The 21,095-nt window shown below is 35.1% G+C and overlaps 1 protein-coding gene across 1 annotated transcript in view; it reads right to left on the bottom strand.

Annotated features, from left to right (window-relative positions):
• Nucleotides 1-2,542: 2,542 nt before the first annotated feature.
• LOC118750953 overlaps nt 2,543-21,095 on the bottom strand; it is a 73,519-nt gene continuing 54,966 nt past the window's right edge. Inside the window, exons 3-7 of the mRNA XM_036485706.1 lie at nt 5,479-5,626; nt 5,283-5,402; nt 5,109-5,189; nt 4,830-4,969; nt 2,543-3,772 (exon numbers count right to left, since the gene is read on the bottom strand). Of these exons, the coding sequence (XP_036341599.1) occupies nt 3,181-3,772; nt 4,830-4,969; nt 5,109-5,189; nt 5,283-5,402; nt 5,479-5,626 (1,081 nt within the window). The 3' untranslated portion in view covers nt 2,543-3,180. The remainder of the gene's footprint in view (nt 3,773-4,829; nt 4,970-5,108; nt 5,190-5,282; nt 5,403-5,478; nt 5,627-21,095) is intronic.

The following is a 21,095-nucleotide window of genomic DNA, read 5'->3' as shown; positions in this document are numbered from 1 at the left end:
GGTCATATATGCTAATATATGCTAATAAGCTACTTACGTACTAAATTTTAAGAAAATCGGACTATAATAAGATTTTTTCGAATAGACCGGTCCCTGGTCCACCTACCCGAAAAAAGTAAAATTTCTTTAGCCTAAAACATGGTGGTTACCGAAAGCTATTTGTATACAAAATTTCATGAAAATCGGACCAGCCGTTCGCGAGATTACCTGTTACAAAAAAAAAGGGGCTTCTCTTTATATAATTAGTATAGATATTGATTGTTAACAATAATGCCGCTTTTTTCAATTATTTTTAAAATTCAGTGATTTTAAATTTTGCTCCGACAGCGTAAACCCGTCGTAGAGTATCTGTACGAATCTTCGTCACGAACGGATTCAATGAAGGCTCTCTACGAATTTTGTTTTCCGTTCGTAGCCATTCGGATTTTGTGATAGCACTTTCGTAGATTTCACGAAAATCGAAGCTACGATGAATTCTGTGATAGCCCAGGTAATACATATTTACTAACAGAAGACTTGAATTACTAGCAGCGGGTTAAGTTAGTGATAGGATAGTTGATTGCGGAGAGTTAAATTACTCCACAGTATCACGTTACTTGCCAAATTGTATGCGTCCAGAAAATAATGATGACTTGCTTTTTGATTTGAATAATAAATTATGTATTTACTTGTTTATTTATATCTTAGCATTTTTTGTTTTTTTTTTACAAACTTTTTTTAAAGAACTTCTTCGCTTTTTACAGGCTTTCATATATGTACGTATATATGTGAGTATGTACTCATCATAAGTATTAAATTATATATAATACAAGGTAACTAAGTTTAGAAGACTATATGTATGTGCAAGTATGCACAGGTCTATGTTTTTATGTATATGTACGTGGGCTTTCTTAACAACAAATAATCACATATGCATATGTACATAAGTATGTGTATTGAAAATTAAACTCTTCCACGTTTAAACTGACTTTCTCTTATGCAGCACTCTCTAAATATTAAAGTAATTCACATATACTTATATACATACGTACATACCCTACAGGAAATGAGATTAGTTGTCAGTTTCAATAACAACTAATTACAATTTCTTGCAACAAACAGATTTATTTAACTTGGCGATGTCATAGGAAGCAGTCAATTATCCTGTTTTCAATTATTTTTCGTGTAATTTCAATTCAACAACTTAAATGAAACGAAGTTACCGAACAAAACAAACAAAATAGAATATGGAATCAAAACTTTCCCTCGCTGCATTTCTTTTAAAATAACTAAAAATTAGTTGACTACAATATTACACTTTACACATGCTGAGTTTTGAAACTCACTTCATTTTCCGTCAGGGTACATATTTACATACATATGTATGTATGTATGTATGGATTTAGGTTTGCTAGTGTACATATTTCATTCACTTAATTATTTTAATTATTGCATAAGAGTTTCTTGTTGCCAATTTTTGTATGTGCACATATGTATACACTTATAACGCGCATAAGTAGTGCATAATAATTTTATGTGTTGTAGATATATACTTTTGTAAGTACATAAGTATGTACAAGTGAGGTGTTTGTCTGGGTGTAATTAAAATATAAATTAATAACATAACACGATTAAATTAGTTTATCAGAAAAATTTGTGTTAATACACAGTCGAATAAAAATGAATTGCTTTAAGCTCGGAACACTTTGACGACAGCAAGCGACAAGCAGCATCTGTCAAATTTTAAATACACACGTTCTTACGGACACAATTATTTTGACGACAGCACGACATCTTGGCTGCAGGACTGCAATTGTCGACGTCGCCAAATTAAATCTATTTCTAATTTTGCCGGCGACAATGAGTAGATATAGTGCTGCAAAATTAAATTGTCGCAAAATTAATCACATATTCTTGATTGTTCATGTTTTTCTTATTTACTTAAATAAAAATACACAATTTGTGAAATAAATATACCAAAATGTCAAACTTTAAAATCAGCTATTTGCTATGTCGCTGAGGTCTTCAAAATGTTTAAGAAGCTGGCTTCAAGGCGACATTTGTCGACAAAATGATGTCGCTGTCGTTACGTCGTGAAGTTGCAGTCGTCAAAGTGTTCCGAGCTTTAAGCGCCAAGCGGAAGCTAAAGAAATTTAACTCAAAATTCAGCAAAATTGTGCAAACTCTTGCCGCTCGTTTTTTGAAGTGCTTTAACAAAACCATTGTAATATGCGAATTTGTAATTCAATTAACTTTTCAGCAGAACAATTCTTCAGCTACAGGTGGCATGGTTTTATTTGTGGAAAACTGAGATAAATTTAGCTTGGCTAATTTAATATTTAGGCTATATTCATACACACAGTTCATAAGCAAAACTATTTAGTATATAAAATAGCTGCTGAATACATATATCCACTCCACCTCACTTGAATACGTATTTTTTTTTCTTCAAAAAACGAGGTTTATATCCAAGCTTGGCTCGTAAAATGTAGCTATTCAAGGACAACGAAGTATATTTAATATGTACATTGATATATGTATAATAATAAAGATGTGTGTTTGATTGTGTTTATTACTCATACTGAAGAGTACATGCTCATCAGCAACCCTTTATTTTATAGAGCTTTTTGCATATTTTCGTAATTATTCATATACAAAACTATACATTTACTGTAGACATTTCTTTTCTTTTTCACATTTGGACCTTTCGCGTACTCCTTTAGTTGTATGTATTAAGCTATCCAGCCTAGATCTAATGAACCGTATTTACATTGAATTGGTGGATAATACTTTTAGCTTTACAAACTTTAAGCATTTATATATGTACGTAAGTATGTTCCTATGTAAATTTCCGTTTTGATTTGCTGATCTAAAATACCGAATTTCTTTGACTTTACATTTACAACAGTCAACATAATTAAATGTTTCAAGAATTGCTTTAAAAAGCAAAACACAATTTTGATTGCTGTTTGAACGACACGGCAGGTTAAGCTGTCGGGCTTGTTTTTTCTGCTTCCTTGCAGTTTTGAAAAACAAAAACTGTTTTCATATACATTTTGCGACCCATCAACAAAAAGTGCATACATATTTGTCGACAATCAACAGCACATTCTGCTACCTACAGCACAGCAGTCACACACTACTCATACGTCCCAGCCCACAAAACTTTTATAACACCAACAACATAAGCGGATTATGATGTTATGTGCAAATTTCACTCGAATTCGCTAGCGCAGCACTGTTGCATAAATTCGTATTCGTATTAACAATTGTTTTATTATTGCTACTGTGGGTTGTGTGCTGGTCAATATTTACCATTGTATTGTTTACAATCGCACACTTACTATCGCTGCTTATAATCGCATTTAAATTCGCATTCGTAAGCGTTTTCATATTGGCGGGTTTTGAAGTTGGCGTCGTTGTTGCTATTGCAGTAGTAGCTTGTGTCGACGCCTGTGTCGCTTGTGTCGTTATTATCGGCGCCGAGGTATTTGTTGTATGGGTTTGTGAATTTGTGTTGTCGTGCATATTCGTAGGCGCCAAAGGCCGCGCCGCTGAATTTGCATTTGTTGCTGTTGTATTTATAGTTGCTTTGGTATTGTTTTTATTATTTTTGATACGATTCAGTGCTGCTTCGCGCTCGTTCGCATCGAAATACCAAACGGTGATGGCGTAGCGGGTGCGATGTGAGGGTTGTACTTCGTGAGGATTCCGTCTGTCGGACCAGAAAAAGATCAGCCGATCGAATTTCGGCTCGATATCAGCAACTGAATTACCGTGCTCTGGGAAAATTCTGAAATAAGAGATGGTGGGAGTGTAAGGTAAGCAATCGTTTTGGGAAGTTAATTGTTTTTTGAAGTCAAATAAAATTTACAAAAATAAATAAACTATAGAAATTATTTTCGAAATGAACAAAATGTATGTTCCCCTCAGCCTATTTAGAGTTGTTAAAGCTTCGTAGCGAAACAATTGCGCGTACCATGAAATCGTGCAAGGTCTATTTAATCTGGACGTCTTTTGCCAGATTTTTATCTTCGTCGCTGCAGGAACGTACGCGGTATCGAGATCAATTGATTGCTGCCTAATGTTCGATGTTCCTCTCTTTATTTGCAATGAAGGTTGAACTTTCCTGGGTTAGACCTTTGCCCGCCTGGCATTAAAGTCGCCAAAATAAAATTGTGACAATTCCTGCACTGATGGTGGTGAACCTGTAGACAGGCAAAGCAATCAGAGCCTCCGCCCAACCACAAATACCGCACAAAATTTGTGCGCCGTCTTATGGAGGCTGTCGTAGATGACCCACGCAGCAAATTTTTCAGTCATGTCCCGTCATATTCTCAAAAACTCAAAAGACTATTCTGAAATACCGATTTTATCTTCATTCTAAGTATTTTGGTATGTCTATATTTTTCTTAATTCCGTAACCCATGTATGGCGTTTTCAAAACGGAATTCAATGAAAAGACAGAAGAGAATCGTATTATTCTTTAACACTTCTACTTTACGGGCAAAAACATGAAGTTTACAAGTTATCCGCCGTACAGTTCCGACTTGGCATCCAGTGACTTCCTTTTGTTTCCGCACTTCAAAAAAAAAAGATTTCGTGGTCAAAGTCTTTTAAAGCCTGAAGAAGCTGATTCCGTGAATTCCTAATAGGAGTAAAAAAAATGCTACGACGAATGATTTTAGTGGTTGTATGAAACCATTCGAAATCATTGCTAAGTGTAAAAAAAAACACAAAAATATGGCTTAGGCCTCGTGGGCTATCTGGCTAACCTTCGCTATGGAGAACATACTCATCGGTTGTCTTTCATCTACATATAATAACTTGCATAAAATTTCAAAACATACCTCAAAACGCCACCACTGCGTTCCGTATCCCAATTGACATTCAAGTAGTAAATAGCCGTTATCACACGACCATCTTTATTTGGATTATCGACATGCACCACATAATGCGAGCCGGATCCCGGGTAGCAAGCCACCATAGCCTGCAAGAATGAAAAACAAACCCTATTATTAGGCTATTTAAAAAGGGCAAATGCAATTTTTTTGCATGCCAGTGCGCAAGTGCAGATATTTTAGCATATCTATATCGATTTTACACATTCGCCTGACAATCGAACGCACCTTTGTTCTCTCTTTAATATTATAGTTTCCCAATTGACCATTGTTTTTCATTGTATTCGCCCTACAAATGACCGCGTCAATCTGCAAAAAAGCAAACAAAAATAAATAAAATTAATAAACGCTTGTAATGAATAAAATTGACTTACGAATGTATGATGTATTAATATGCCTTACCTGATTTATCAAATATCCAACATTTGCACAGCCTGGCTCAACGCCCTTAACCCACGTTATCTTATCGCCACGTATCGTGCGCAGCTCTTCCTCGCGCAAATTATTCACCAACTGTCCGTCCTAAAAAGTGGCGAAAAAATGAAATAAGGAGTTAATTTTTTTCAAGTTTTACATTTTATTTTCATACATTGCTTACTTTGAAAACGCCAGCTGAATACATGCGATGAACTTCGTTCAATATTTGCAGACCTTTCTCGACGCCCAGAAAATCATCGACCACCGACAAGCCATACTGATTCATGTCGTTGATGATATTTCGACATAATTCGTCGTAGCGGCGCTCGCTAAAAAGGAAAAAAGAAAAACGATTATAAATTAAGAAAATATGAAGCTATTTGCTTGCCAAGTTATCTTTAGTAATGCCGGAATGTTAATGCTCACATCCTCTAGGATTGTTCTATATCGAAAAATTATGTATTTTACATGGGAAAACAAAATTTTTTGTAGAAATATAATGGAATCCTTAAAAATCAATATTTCTTCAATCGGCAAACTCTGTTTCTTTTCAAAAGTCTTCAAAAGATAATATCTTATTCTTTATTTAACCATGTTTTGATAAAATCTGTTTTTATACTTCCCCATTGCATTTTGAGGTGTTTTAGGAGGCCCATAAATATAAAAATATTAAAAAATGGTTAAAATACAATTCAGTGTTATTCTCTGGAGTCTCCTGAAGAGAAACATAGTTTGCCGATTGATAAATATAGATATTATATACGATTTCTACGAAAAATCGTGTTTTCCCATATAAAATACATGGCAAACTTTGTGCGCTTTGATCGACGTCTACACAACATAACAATCCTAGGGGGTGACAACATTAAAACCCCGCCTTTACCTTGTTTGAACTACCCTAACGTCTGTACATTCAATGAATAAAGAAAAACCTCAAAAATGCCAAGTTCATTTCGCATAACTCATTTTCCCATTAATTAGCTGTCAGCATGGCTTGCCTACTCATTTCAGATGCATCATGGTCATTAACTTTTACTAAACTCAAGCTTACGAGTTTTCGTTAACGATGTGTGAGAAATTCGCAACGAGTTGTCAAGTAGGTGGTACGTGAACACCAAAACCAAAACCCAAAAAACGCACAGCCCGTGAATTCGGTCTGGATATGTATTTCACATTCGCGAATGTACGAATGCGAATGTACGAATGCGAATGTCAGGAATAACATAAAAAAAGCTAAAATCAACTTAAGTCATCGTTTTTATTACTTAAAAGTTGTGTAAACTATTAGAACATTGAACGAATTCTTAGCATATGCAGTGTTTTAATCTAGTAGTCAAAGTTCAAAAGGGCCATATTATATATTCTTCAAGCCGGAAGCTAAAAGCCGGTTATTGTCCGCATCCTGGTTAGACAGACTTAGAGCCATTTCAAAAATATTAGAGTGGGCACTCTGTCCATTTACACATTCGCAAAACATTCGTATCCTTTGATGTAAATGCGAACGTCGAATGCGAATGTGTAAAGTGATGCGAATCATTCGCATAACGAATGCGAATGCAAATATTCGAATGATTCCTGGTATGTATACACAAAGAAAACAGACATACATACATATAATAAAGCCGGTACAACACAAATAAGCCGGTACAATGGCCATTGTGTTCAACGAAATCAAAGCTGTATTTGTGAACAAATTTTTCTGTTTAAAACCAGTTCAGGTTAGCCGAATGGTAAGTAATACCATAAATTTGGGATACCAACCAAATAATTAAGAGTGTACATATCTATATATGTAGGTGCATTAGGGTGCATCACTCACCATAGAAAAACAATTGGGTTCTGTTTTTCCATCGAAACTATAAAGTGTATTATACTTTAAGACTTCAGTTAAAATATTTCAAAAAAATATTAAGATTTACTCGAGCTGGGCCGATGTTTTGTTATACAAAAAATTAGTTTTTAAAAATATTTTTTTTCGCAAAAAATCACATCATACGATAGAGGAGTTTAAGCTTAAAAAGTCTGCAATCTAATTAAGCTCACAAAAATCTTAATATTTTTCGAAATATTTTGGCGCAAGTCTTAAAATAAGATAAAATTGTATAATTCCGGTGGAAACCCCGATTTTTTGGTGATGCATCCTAATGTAAATATCCATATGTATGATATGTACATATTTCTCATTTATTAAAAGACTGTCACAACTCACAAAGCGAGTTATTTCAGGAGACGGGTTTAAAGTTTTCAATAAGCTCCCAAATGTAATAATAAAAGCCTAGGCGTGTGACTGCCAATTTGCCGTAAATCGTGTATTTTTTTAACAACGTGGCCATTGTTTGCAGGGCTGCCAACTATCCCTACCTATGAAGTGCCAAATTGAGGATAAAAAAGTGCCAAAATGTGCCAAACAGAAAAATAAAAGTGGCAAAAAAGGTGCCATTTTATTAATTTAGCATTAAAATTAGAACCATATTCCTAAAACAAAAGTCCAATGCCAAAATAAGATAAACACTTGTATACTCTTTAAAAATTGGAAAATTTTAATTGAGAAAAAGAAGTACAGCAAGGGATTTTACAAAAATGTATTGAAATATTACAATTTTTCAAAAGTGTTATTTTGGCAATCTCTGCTAAATTGAAAAATTAAGCGCTTTTGGAAGTAAAATAGGGCCAAAAATGGCACGGTTTGAGCCAACCTGGCAGCCCTGCTTGTGCAACAAATATTTGCATCGGGAAAGTGTTGAATGCGGAATAACGAGGCCGCATTCATTTGAAAAAACCTTGATACTTCACTTTTCTATTTGACAGCTGTTTATCGCCAATATGGCCCTTCATAGCTAAACAAAGTTTTTCAATTCTTAGCGAATAATGCACCTGCAAGTGTGCTACATTAGATGTATTCCCAAACCAGAAGTAAGGTATTCTCAAACGACGCAAAAAAGTAAAGAGTTAGACGCCCCAAAAGAAACAAAGAAATTAATCATCTCAAAAGAATACTGTATGTTTGAGAAAAATTGGAAAGTCATATTTGACACCAAGGCTGAGACATTTTTCTCAATTGAAGAATTTTCGTCAATGTCAAAAGGTTGAACGAACAAAGAGGTTGCAGAGGATGGGCGAATCTTGCTTTAACTCTTTAGACCGTACCGCCTAGGGTATGTTTGCATGGAAATTTTACATTTTTGTCGCCGCCTGCATTCGAATAATCAAAATATTTCCCTAGCAAAAGTTTAATGATTTTTGGAGAGACGGTTTTTGGTGCAACAAAATGCTAAGAAAATTTTGATAATTCACATAACATATCAGTTATCCGCGAATATCTTTTCGCTTAGCATTTCAACGCATATCAATAATGACTTTGAGTGATTTTTTACTTATCAATACCAAATTGGTAAAACACATAAGTTTGCGCAACTTCGATAATTTGCTAAACTACAATAGGGCCCTGGTGGGTAAATACTAATACGAGATATTTGAGATCAGTAAACTTTGGAACAAAAAAAAGGCTCCGCGCGACAAAAACATCAGGTGCATTCTTTTTCAACCGAGCTACAAAAGAACACTCGCTTAAATGACGAAATACATGCAAAGCAACAACACAAACTCGGCTATTTATGCGAGTTCAACCAGGTCGGTCGAAAAAAACGCGACCTGAAGGGTAGTGTTGTTAAGTTGTAAATTTGAATCGTTATTGGGAAAGTGGAGTGGGAAATTTTTTTCCTTATACAGTGTAATCCATTCATAATGGACTCGCTTAACATGGAAACTCTGTTATTATGTACCTATTTGTCAAGCCCCCGTTCAAACATATGCAAAAAAAAACTCGGTCAAACCAGACTCGATTATAAATGGACTCCGCTTACAATGAACAAAAACTTCGGTATTTGTCAATTATAACCGGAGCTATCATGGCCAAATATAAAAAAATATCGGCAATGAACAAAATTCGGTAATTCCCCGAATCCAGTAAAGAGACGCAACCGTCTCTGCAACAGAAAATGTATATAATACATAAACAAAGTTCATGGGTTCACCAAAATCTGCTTCTGCGGTAGACTGTAACTGACGGTTCGTTGGGTTTTGATCTGCGTTTTCTTCACTTTAAGGAAAATGTTTGGAAAAAAATAAATAATGTTTGAAAAAATAAAAATAAATTATTTCTTTAATAAATAAAAAACACTTAATTTACTTTTTGAGTATACAAAATTTATATTCTGATATAAGAAAATTTTACCCGAGTTGAGCGTTCTTTGTCGCTCGCTTACAAAAAAACGCACCTATCGATATATATGTAATACTTGAAGATCCGACTGTAAATGCCGAAGATATAACGAAAAATGTAAAAAGGCGACCCATACAGCAAACCTTTTTTCGGTATGGTCTAGGGCACATACGTATGTATGTATGTACATTAGGGCGGAGTTAATTGTTCGGAGCAAAATTTTCGAAGAAAGTGTAAAGCAAATTCAAATTCTACGATTCATTAATTCTGCGATAAAATGGCGAGGCAACTATATAAAAAATTTTGAAAAGAAAAAGCAGTATATTTTATGAAGAAAAATTAAAATTTTGTCCTTGTAAATGAAAAATTAATTTCGTCCAGAAAAAATTATAACACACTGATTTTTTTTGGGAGGGCCACACGTCATTTTTGGTATACAGTTTGTTTACCATTTTCGATTAGAATCGAAAGTAGAATTCGAATATATCAGAAAATTTTTCGAAACTAAATTACTCCGCCCTAATGTACAAACACAAATTATCTACAATTTTTATCATGATTTATTATGTACATATTTATCATGATTAACGCCAACTGTAAAAAATGTGTTTTTGTTGACAAATGAATTGCATACCGTTTTGCACATTCCTATGCACCCCTTAACTACATACACATGTACCTACATACATATAAATTTAGCCTTTATTATTGTAGGTGACGGCATAAGTCGTAATATGAAACTCAACCCAAATGGTTTTATATTTTTTTTCTGAAAATTTTTGTATAGTAGGCAAATATTTCACTGCTGAATTATGATTACACGCATTGTAAGACCAGAAGGAAAACAAAAAACTACAAAACAAACTGCACCGCTTGCAAAAAATGCACATAATTGCTACATTAACAACTGATAATAGGCGATTCATGAAATGTCGCAAAGTGGCATTTTTGGCGAAATGCCAACGACCTATCGCAACTCCGGATTTCGCGCTGATTTCCAGCTCATATAACTAATATGGCAGTGTCGCACTTTTGTCGCAAGAACTTTTCATACAAAAGTAATTAGCTGTGCCAAAGGTGGCAAATGTGACATTTGTAATATTTTACACTAACCAAGAATATTTATAAATCAAAGATCTGACGCATGCTAAAGTATTTAAATAGTATTCATTAGTAAATAAATCTTTTTTGCAAATTAAAATTATGATAGCACTGTAAAAAAATGTTAACACCTCATACGTTGAATAGGGCAAACATTAATGGCTCCGTGGGAATCATTGAAGTAAGGAAAACGACTACACGACGTTAATACTTTCCAGCGAGCGAGTTTCTATCTCCTCTGCCATGGAACTTAGCCAAGGGAAGATAATTTCGACCGTCAGTGAAATAGTACTACAAACTATACTTAGCCGGCTGGCTAGGTGGACAGATGGGAGTCGTAAGGTCTTAGACTTAGAGCGTCTAACAGGCTGACAATAACTGGCGCCGGCCATGCTTCTGTTCAGAGCAGAGTTTGACTTTGACCACAACTTCTAAATTCAATTTCCTAACAGAAGTCAGTGGGAACTTGATATCGTTATAGCGATGACGAGACCGGGATCTTTACAAATACCAACAAAAACTATTTTTGACAGATATCCATATAAATGCTCCCACACTAAGAACGATAAATGTCTCTCTATATCCTCCTCCCAAGAATGATAGAAAACAAGATTGCGCTTTCCTCCGGGGGGATGACGTCACGATAGCAACGAGTAATGGAGATGAAGGAGAGGAGCGGTACTGCTGAATGCGCCACCTCTGTCTCTCTACATCGTCCTCCAACGTCACTGCTGTGATGTATTATTGGCTGAGATATGTATCCGCAATTGGCAATAATAATCAGTATTATCGACCTATAAAGCTCCACTAAAACTCGCCTTCGTTGTGGACTGCAAGCAAGGCATTGAGCGGCCGAGGACTAAATCGATGTGCATGTATAAAATTTCCAAGATCCCTAAATTCTCTTCGGCACCATATAGTCATTTATTAGGACCGAAACACAATGGTGGGAAAGGACGAAGCAGCCGAGTGCGCGAGAATGCAATCTGAGATTGGATTAGTTTAAGCATTACTAAAAGCATGAAATTCCTTCTCTGGCGAGTTGAGGAGTTAGCTGGGCACGGTTAAGGCTGCCGAAATCGAATGTTTCGCTTCGCAGCGGAATACTAACGGGATACTGGACAACTGGTCATATGGCTATAGAATCTGTAGAGACGAGAAAGAGGGGTAATCTATTCAGGACATCCTGTGCGAATATCTCACACGCTGGAGAAACCGGAGACTCCAGTTGAAAATCAGGATTATTTAAAGAAGCATCTAAATGAGTATATGCGGCTAATCTATCTTTACCTAACTTTACGTAAACAAATTTTTTTTTTTGATAGAGTTAAAATTCCCATTTTTGGGTTCAAAACGTGTTTACATCTAGGTGTGTACATAAGGGTGGTCCTTTGAAACTTTTAAATCAGATTTCCTAAACCTCAACCCCAAAGTCAATGCTACTATAGTCCAAAATATCACATATGGTCCCCGATTGGAGATAGTTAAGGCGTGTAGCGTGTGTCTCCATAGACGAATCTCAAATATGCCCTCTGTGCGACACGCCTTAAGCGTCTCCAAACGGGACCAAAATTTATATGTGATATCTTTCACCGTGTTATTAACGATTGAGCGGGTGAGACTGAAAAAATCGTTCATTTGATTTTTTAAAGATCTCCCTAATATACATATGTATATCACGTACAAGTTTAGCGTTTTCCTACGAATCGAAAAGAGTAACCGTATCTTAGAATATTAAAAATAAAAACTTGGCTTCAGAGGAACTTGAGGGTCGAAATATTTTGCTGAAAATTTTATAATTCCGGTGGGAAACTCGGAACTTTTTTTTTGTGAGGCACCCTAATGTATATACAAACGTCTCTATTTTTAACCGACTTCAAAAAAAGGAGGAGGTTAACAATTCGCCGGAATATTTATTTTGTATGTATGTTACCGTATAACTTTGACCTCGTCAACCGATTCCGATAATTCTTTTTTTATCGAAAAGTTGGAAACTCAAGGGTGGTCCCATATTAAGTTTCTTTAGATGCGTTCATTGAAAAATGAAGAAATAAGAGCTACTCCTAATTTTTTATAATTCGAATTGAAGTCGGTTATGTTTTTTGATTAAAAATTACTTGTCTTATACATATTCAACTCTCTTTTTGCATTAAATAAAAACAATTAATTACCTATTCTCCAAATCGTCGCGAAAAAACTGCTCCGCATTTGACGGCTGCGCCGGCCGCTTAAAGAAACTATCGTAATCGGTTATTTGCGAAGCAATCATTTTCGGCGTTTTCTTATTCAACGGCAATGGTTTGTTTAAACTTTTGCTTTTGAATTTCCTACTTAAATAGCTGCAGTGCTGGTTGTTGTTGCAGTTAAAAATTTCGGCTTTCATTGAGAAGCGCGTAAAAACAAAGCGGAGAGGCAGTCAATTAAAAATCACAGTAAATATGTAGGTTACAAGCGGTGGTGAATCACAACCGAAAAATACTACGGCTCCACGATGGCGTTGACCACGACGATGATGATGATGGAGAGGAGATGAAGAGAAATATTTACGCACTGAGCAGCTGATGCCGAACGCGCAATGAAATGAATGAAATCACAGTTTTGGTAAAGAAAAACGAAAAGTTTGACTATTGTGAACTTTTTGTTCGGCCACAGCACACTTGCAAGTGAAATGGTTAGTTTTCTGGAAATACAGCTTTTTTTTGTTTGCTTGCTGATTCACACTTTTTGCCAAAATAAATGTATTTGTATGCCTCTTTTATGGTTTACGGTATTTTCACGCTATTTTTACAGTTTACAGTTTTTCTTCTTCCCTTCTTATTTGTTAGTTTTTTTTGCAAATGGCCCTTTCACACGCACAATTTTCTTGTCCTTGAGAAGGCAGGCACTAAATGTTAGTGTCTGTCAGACACACCCCCTTTTTTGCACTCAATGGCGCTGATGCACGCGCGCACGCACACCGAAGGCAGTGACGCTCGAGGTGGGAGCAGCGGAAGTCACCCTCTAACAGTGGCGCAAAGCTATGTACAATGTGAGAAGCTACGTGATCTTTGGAGTTGCTATTTGTTTAAGTGTTCTTGTTGCTGCTGCTATTGCTTTTCGCCGTTGGCTGTTGACTTTGTGTTAGGCGACGTCTGCACGTACGCATTTGATGTGTACACAGTTGTCAGTCGCTTGTTCGGTCAATATTAGCCGACTTTTTTTGTTAATCTTTTTTTTTGCTATTTTCCACTGTTGCTTTGCTAATTATTTACGACAATTTTATACAAGCTACACGAAGTACGATCTATTGCGTTTGACAAAGCAGAAGCGTGTAATTATTTTATTTTGATTTTATAATTTTTGTTTCGAAAACGCACTTTTTATTTTTTCAGTTTATTAGAAGTTTTTACGGTTTTCGTTTTTTTTTTTTTTGGTAAATAACTATTACCAATATTATTTGCTTGGTTTACGTACTAATTAGTTTATTCTTTGCTTTTTTTACTTTGGCAGTATTGTAGTCAGATATTATGTTGGATGGTTTTGCGTTAATTGCAACCGCACTCAACCAGAATAAGATATTGAATGAGCCAACGCGCGAATGACTGTGAAAACATAACCGACTGCCAACCAATTTTCGTCGTCATCGCGACTTCAACAAATGCAGCGAGCGGCAAAATGAGAGTGTAGGAGAGCGAGTCATGCGCAGCGATGCCAACCGGGGGAGAATTGCGCGATTTTGGTGGACTTTAAATTTCTCGGGGGAATCGGAAATTTTGGGGGATTTAATATACAAACGATTTTTATTGGAACATTCCTATTCGGAACAGAATAAAATACAACTTTTAATAATAATCTCTTATTACGGTGCTACGGATTTAAAACACAACGTAATTGCCTCATGCAACCGTGAGAATATTAAAAAAATTGCAACCGTGCATAGCGACACTTTTCACTTGACCCTTTATATTTGACACTATCATTTCTTACTTCGTTTTCGGCGCCAAGCCAACGTCTGGAAAAGTTTTGAGCACAACTCAAAATCAGATCCGGAAATATTACAGGCCAACCTAATATGCACGCACGCCGGCAATTTACTGTCAAACATTTTTCATGCACCTACAACTTGTATGGGACCAACCATAACACACGCCGCTAACTCAAATTCCAATATATAAAAATTTAAATTTTATTCAAGAACCTTCTGTAAATTGGACAAAAAACAACTCTGACAAATAAAGGCACGCAAGTTGATTTCGGTTTATCAAATGTGAAAAACTTGCGTGCGGGCGTAGAAAAAACTCACGCCGGTAAAATTAGGTTGAGCTGTAACTGCTTAGAAAACATAATCATGAAGAAAAAAATATTCGCATTAATTTGAGAAAATTACTACGAATTACTTATGCATAAAAATCGAGTTGTGCCTCTTCTGAAGGCAATGTGCGATATGGAAAATTTTCCCAAAATTAATTTAAAAAAAGCAATCAATTACAAAAATTTCATCAAGAAATATATAATTCTAAGGAATAATCCGTCTATGACCGATAAACATACATACATATGTATATGATAGATATGCTTTACGAAATCTGCTCGGAACTATTAGTAAAGTACATTATTAAACGGGAGAGCCCTCTTTTTCTTATTATAATTAATATTTCTTGTTTTTTTTATAAATAAAGGGAATGAAGTGCCTTAAATAGTAAAAGTTATTTTGGGGTAATACCATTGAAAATAGAGGAATTTTTGAGGAATTTGGGGGAATTAGCCTTAAAAGATTTGGCATCCCTGGTCATGCATGATGCCGGCCGCCTTTAGGTAGCTCCATGCGGAAAGAGTCGAAAGACTACGTCGGGTTTTGTTGTTTTTTTTTTGGTTTTTGTATAGGTGTGTGTTTGTTCATAGATATGAGTATCCCACACGTCGACCTTAAAAACGACGTTACCAACAACAACAACTACTATAACAGCAACAAGAGCAAAGTCAATGAATATGTAAATTTATGATGTTACAAAAGCAACAATGACAACAAACCAGCCCCTCATGGCTCCCCCCAATAAACGGTACAGTAATTTAAAAATCACCTTTGTTAAAAAATCGGTTATTTGTTATCAAGCTGAGCATAATTGTATTCTTTATTTACACCTGAAAACAGTGGGATCTCGTAGATTTTTACCGTTTAAAAAACAAAACTACAGATGATTTAATCGATGTTTCCATCTCTTAAATATCGATGCATCGATGTTTTTAACACCGAATGAGCAATTAAAGTGCAAGGATTACTTTTCAAAGCTAATTTTCAAATAAAATATTTAAATTGTATACCTTATACACAAATAGAGTCTAATTGAATTTATGGTCAGAAATTTATCTAGTTGTCAACTTCACGTTAACGATATTTTTGTCACTATGACAGGTATTTGTGGAGGCATAAAGTGCAATAAAATTACAAATGCTATTTCTAGCTATATTGTAGTAGATAGTAAGCCATTTGCAACAGTTGCAGGAGCTGGTTGCATTGTACAAAGTGCCAAGCAAAGACACTAATCGAGCAAGAGTAGATGAAAAGTATGAGGTCTGGTCAAATTTATTTAAATTTTGCACTATGATGCATTTAAGAGTAAGATTTAAAGGTTTTGCAGGATTTAGTGCAAAAAGTGTTCCAGCACTTTCGTGAGAGTAAAACATGCTCACTCACAGTTAGAATTTGTAAGATTTATTAGTCCGAAGTTTTTTTCTGGCAAATTTACGATTACTGTCAAATGAAGAGCAGTCTTGCATTCGCAATCAACAAGTGAGAGAGCTGAAGCAAATTATAGCAAATATGTTTAGCAGAATAGAAGCTAATCTTAACAAAACAACGAAATATTTTAAGAAATAAATACAATTTGGTGTGTAAGAATTTTGGCGCCTGCCTGAATAAATAATTTTGTACACAAACAGTTGACATTTCTAAACTTGCATTAAAACTGTTTTTTTGCATTCCATCAGTTTTTCTTGTGAGAGATATTTCGCATTTTGGTGCTGAACGCACCTTATATTTAGTATTTTCTAGATTTCTTTCAAAATATCCAGAACATCGATACTTATCGATGTTTGTGGTCGATAAATTCATTTTTTTAATCTGATATATGGACATCGAAAATATCGACTTTTTTCTGTCGATATCGAAACCCTAGAATAAACTTGTCGAATTTAGATAAGGTTAGGTTTAGATTTCACATTTCGCATAATTATGCTAGACTGCATATACCTTTAGAGATCCTTCAGAAATTGAACTTGGCTTGAAAGTTTTGCAAAGCTTTCTTAATGGCGAAGTATAGCTTCTACAGTCATCGACCATAAACCCCGTTCCTCCTAATATTTTGGTTGTAAATGTTATGACTTCAAATAACGGGAAGAAATATGTCCATTATTTCATACTTTGGTATGTCTCTGCTGAGTGTTATTAGCTTCTCGTTTCGCAATCCCAAAATAGCCCACTGAGAATTGGTATAACCACACAAAATTCAGGAAATATTCGGTACCTAATCATATACACATACATAATTAGGATGGTCAAAAAAGGTAAATTCCGTATTGTAATGCTCTCACCCCCTAGGATTGTACTATACCGAAAAAAGATACCTTTTTTTTTAATCAAAAACTATTACGGCTGACAAGGACAGCGTTGGCAGAAATCCTTAAGCAAGCGCAAAGTTTAACGCGCTCTAAATTTTCCATGTATTTTATACATTTGGTGAAAAAACAATTATTCGTATAAATGGTATAGAATTATTGGAAATCAATATTTTGCGATCGGGTGAGAGCGTTAAAATTCGGACTTTACTCTTTGCACATGCATTTTTGGACCACCCTGATGATGTACATACGTACATATGTATATACATGGGAGTTGGCATTAGTATTTTTGCGGGTGTTGCCGTCTGTATTCATCCATTTTCGGAAGGATGAGGATCCAAAAAAATACATTTGGGCAAATTTCAATTGACTGCTTTTTTTTGTATTTTCCAGGAAAAGAAGGCATCTCTATGGCAATATTACTTATGGCATCTTTAAAATCGGAGAGCACAACAACATCCAGAAAACACAGCTTCTCGCTTCGGAAGGGAGGGTTAACTCTTAGCTGGGCGTGGTATGGTGAAAAGTGTTTTAAGGGTGGTAAATTCGTAGGCAATTTTCATACAAATCGTACAAGTGCATAGACACGTAGGCCGGTGACCTTGATGTAGACGTTGAATACTTATACACTTGAGGTATTAACAAAATTTTAAATGGCTACAAATATAAGTATTAAGGCGTGTTAGCAAGGTACCATAAAAGTCATATTAAGAATTTTCACAGTGTTAAAAAATAATTGGTTGTTGTTTCAAGTCCTCAAAAACATTTATTTAAGCTTCTAAAGTTTACGACATACAACAATACGATACTGTTGTGAATACCCCATATAGTTTTAAAATGTTAGGGGGGGAATATTTACTAAAATGGGAATGGTTGTGTGCACGCAAATACAAATACATATTCACAAAATGTATCAATAAACTACTAAAAAATCAAATAAAATAAAATAAAGTAGAACAAAACAAAACAATATAAAACTAAAAAGAAAAAATTTAATTTAATTAAACAAACAAAAAAAATCAAATAAAGCGGTAATAAAATAAAGTGCAATAAAATAAAATAAATAATATTAAACAAGTAATTTTTAAGCAAAAACCAACCGACTTCAAATTTTAATTTTTTCAAAGTCCAATGATTGGATTCAAACCCATGGGTCATCCTTAAGGAACCCCTTTCCCATGGGGAAAGAATTATCAAAATCGGTTCACGTGGTCCAAAGTTATGTGCTAACATACATAAAATAATAATATAAATATTCCGACGAATTGATAGCCTCCTCCTTTTTTGAAGCCGGTTAAAAAATAATAATATTTAATGTAATTAAATAAGAAAATTATTAAATTAAATAAAAAAATTCAGAAAAATAAATAAACATCAAATAAAACCAAAATAAATAAAGTTAAAAGAAATAAAATAAAATTTAAAAATTGATAGATAATAAAAAATAAATAAAATTTAAATAAAATAGTACAAAATACAATTTAAAAAATTTAAATAAAATAAAATAAAAACTGTATATACATAAAAAAATATACTCCGAGACTTTTTAGTCTTTTTATTGGACTCTATGTATACGTGGCGGATTCCAAGCCCAGTGCACAACCGATTGCTGGGAGGAGTGGTTTCTTAACCAGCGAGCCGCTTGCTCCAAGACAGACGCCTCATGGCTGCAGGCCTCAGTGAACAGCTAAACCAAATAAATCGTAGTGGCCTCACCGAAGCCCCTTCTCTTTCTGCTCCATTCGGATTGGTTACCGCATCTCGCACATGGGTTGCTCACGTTTCCCAGAGGGCCCGAACGGGACGCAAGAGTAACTTTTGCCAACAGGTGCTACTTTGGGCTCATTAGGCATTTTAACGACATGGATATAGTTAGGCGCATTAAAATACAGCGATTGCGCTGACCTGTCCATTTTGTACGCATGGATGACGATGCTTCAGTGAAAACGTCCTACATAACGGCACCAATGGGCGGACAACGAAAGCAAGGGCGTTCACGTACAAAATGGAAGGGCCAAGTGCAGAAGGACCCGTATGCACTCGAGGTGATCAACTGGCGTGAATTCGCAGGAGAGGCAGTTGAAGAAGCTTTTTGATCTCGGCCCAAACCGACAAACGGTTGTAGTGGCAAATAAGAAATTCAAATAAACTAAAAATTCTCATTTTCGTTGTTGGTGTTTCCGACATCGTAGGAGTGTGATCTAATGTGGTTCGATTTTCCGTCATCCCTTGTCAAATTTGGATTGGAGACAAACCGATTTCGGCGTTGTGCCATCTTCAGTGTCAGTTTTCGTTCTGAATAGTTTCTGTTTGTCCGTCACTATTTATAGCCGTGCTAAATCGTCGTTGGTTCTTAGTTAGGTACGTCTCAGTGGATTATATTCTTTCAATCAACCAGTAGTTTTTGTTCTGTGTATACATCTTAAGGTAGAAATCAGCTGCTCACCTCTTCTTGAATAATTGTTGCATAGATTCGCAGGTAGGTAAAAATCAGTATTTTCTTTCTTTTTATTTCTGTAGTTTGGACTTGCGTTTCATTGTTTATGGTCGTCGCAGGGTTTGTGTCCTGTTTTGCGTATAGTAGCCTGAGTGGTTCGAATAATATATCAGATGCGGTGTTTACTTGCTCATTTATTATTTTTACGACGAACGGGGTTCGTTAAAGCCTGGTTATTAGATGTCTAAATGCAGACAAATTGGCCCATGAATGCGTTAGATATATGACTTTAATTTTCTTTTTTCACGGTAGACGGAAACACCCATATCGCACACCTAGATCTAAAGTAAAATTCATAGAGAGAAATTTAACTTCTTGTGGATCGTACAGATTCAACGCAATTAATACAAAAACAGGTATAACAGTAGTTTTTTAGTTAATGTATATAATCATGAAGAAAATATATTTCCATTAATTGGATGTAAGTGCTATGAATTGATTTATGCAAAAAATATTGGCCCAATTTAAATTTTTTGGGTTGATCGCACTTTACATCTAGGTGTGCGATATATGCTTTACATAAGTGGGCGGTGCCACGCCCATTTTCAATAAATTTTACGAAAAAAAATTTATCGCTAAGGAGCCATTGCATATACCAATTTTGAATAAATATTGATGAATTCCCTAGCCAGGCTTTTAAAAAAAGGTCGTATCTATACTTAGATTTCTTAATTTCGCCGATTTTTATCCAATTTCATTTAGAAAAGTATCAATTTGTTTGAAAATAAATTTACTTTTAGACAAATACATATTTGGCAACTTTCGTAGAAATTTTTTAAATTAGTGATGGTCAAATTTGAAAAACAAGTAATATAATATGGAGTTTTCAAGTTTTAACCGATGAAACCCCAACAAACTAAGACCAACAATATACTGTTACACATTATTTTAAAGGTCAATAAATCTGCTTTTCAAAACAAGTCTAATTTAAGAAACCAGAATAGTCGAGCTGTTATACATAGATAAGTGGATCAAGTACGAAAATAACGTTCTTTTATACAAAAAGGGAGGGTTCATGTACTATTTTAATTTTGATCTCGACCCTACAACCTACACTAAGTTTTGTTTCGGGTGTATTTCCTGATTTTTTAGCACCGTGTTATTGTAGTTATATTAATGTTTTGGTTATCGTTACTATTATAGCCAACGAACTACGAGAAAATAAATAGGCGTTTATTGCTTCAACAAGACGGAACGCCTAACCTCTACTTCAAATACGGCCTTGGCTGCGGGGCTTCAAAAAAGGAGGAGGTTATCATTTCGTCGGAAAATTTTTATTTCTTATATCTGTTAACGCATAACTTTAGACCGGGTGAACCCAATTTTCCATTTTTTATCAGTAAGGTGGTACCTCAACGGTGGTCCCATACCGATTTGGGTT

The sequence above is a fragment of the Rhagoletis pomonella genome, unplaced genomic scaffold (assembly GCF_013731165.1).
Source record: "Rhagoletis pomonella isolate Grant_MI unplaced genomic scaffold, Rhpom_1.0 Rhpom_scaffold_00471, whole genome shotgun sequence".
Taxonomy (NCBI): Eukaryota; Metazoa; Arthropoda; class Insecta; order Diptera; family Tephritidae; genus Rhagoletis; species Rhagoletis pomonella.
The sequence above is the reverse complement of the archived record's forward strand: the minus strand, read 5'-3'. Positions and strand labels throughout refer to the sequence as shown.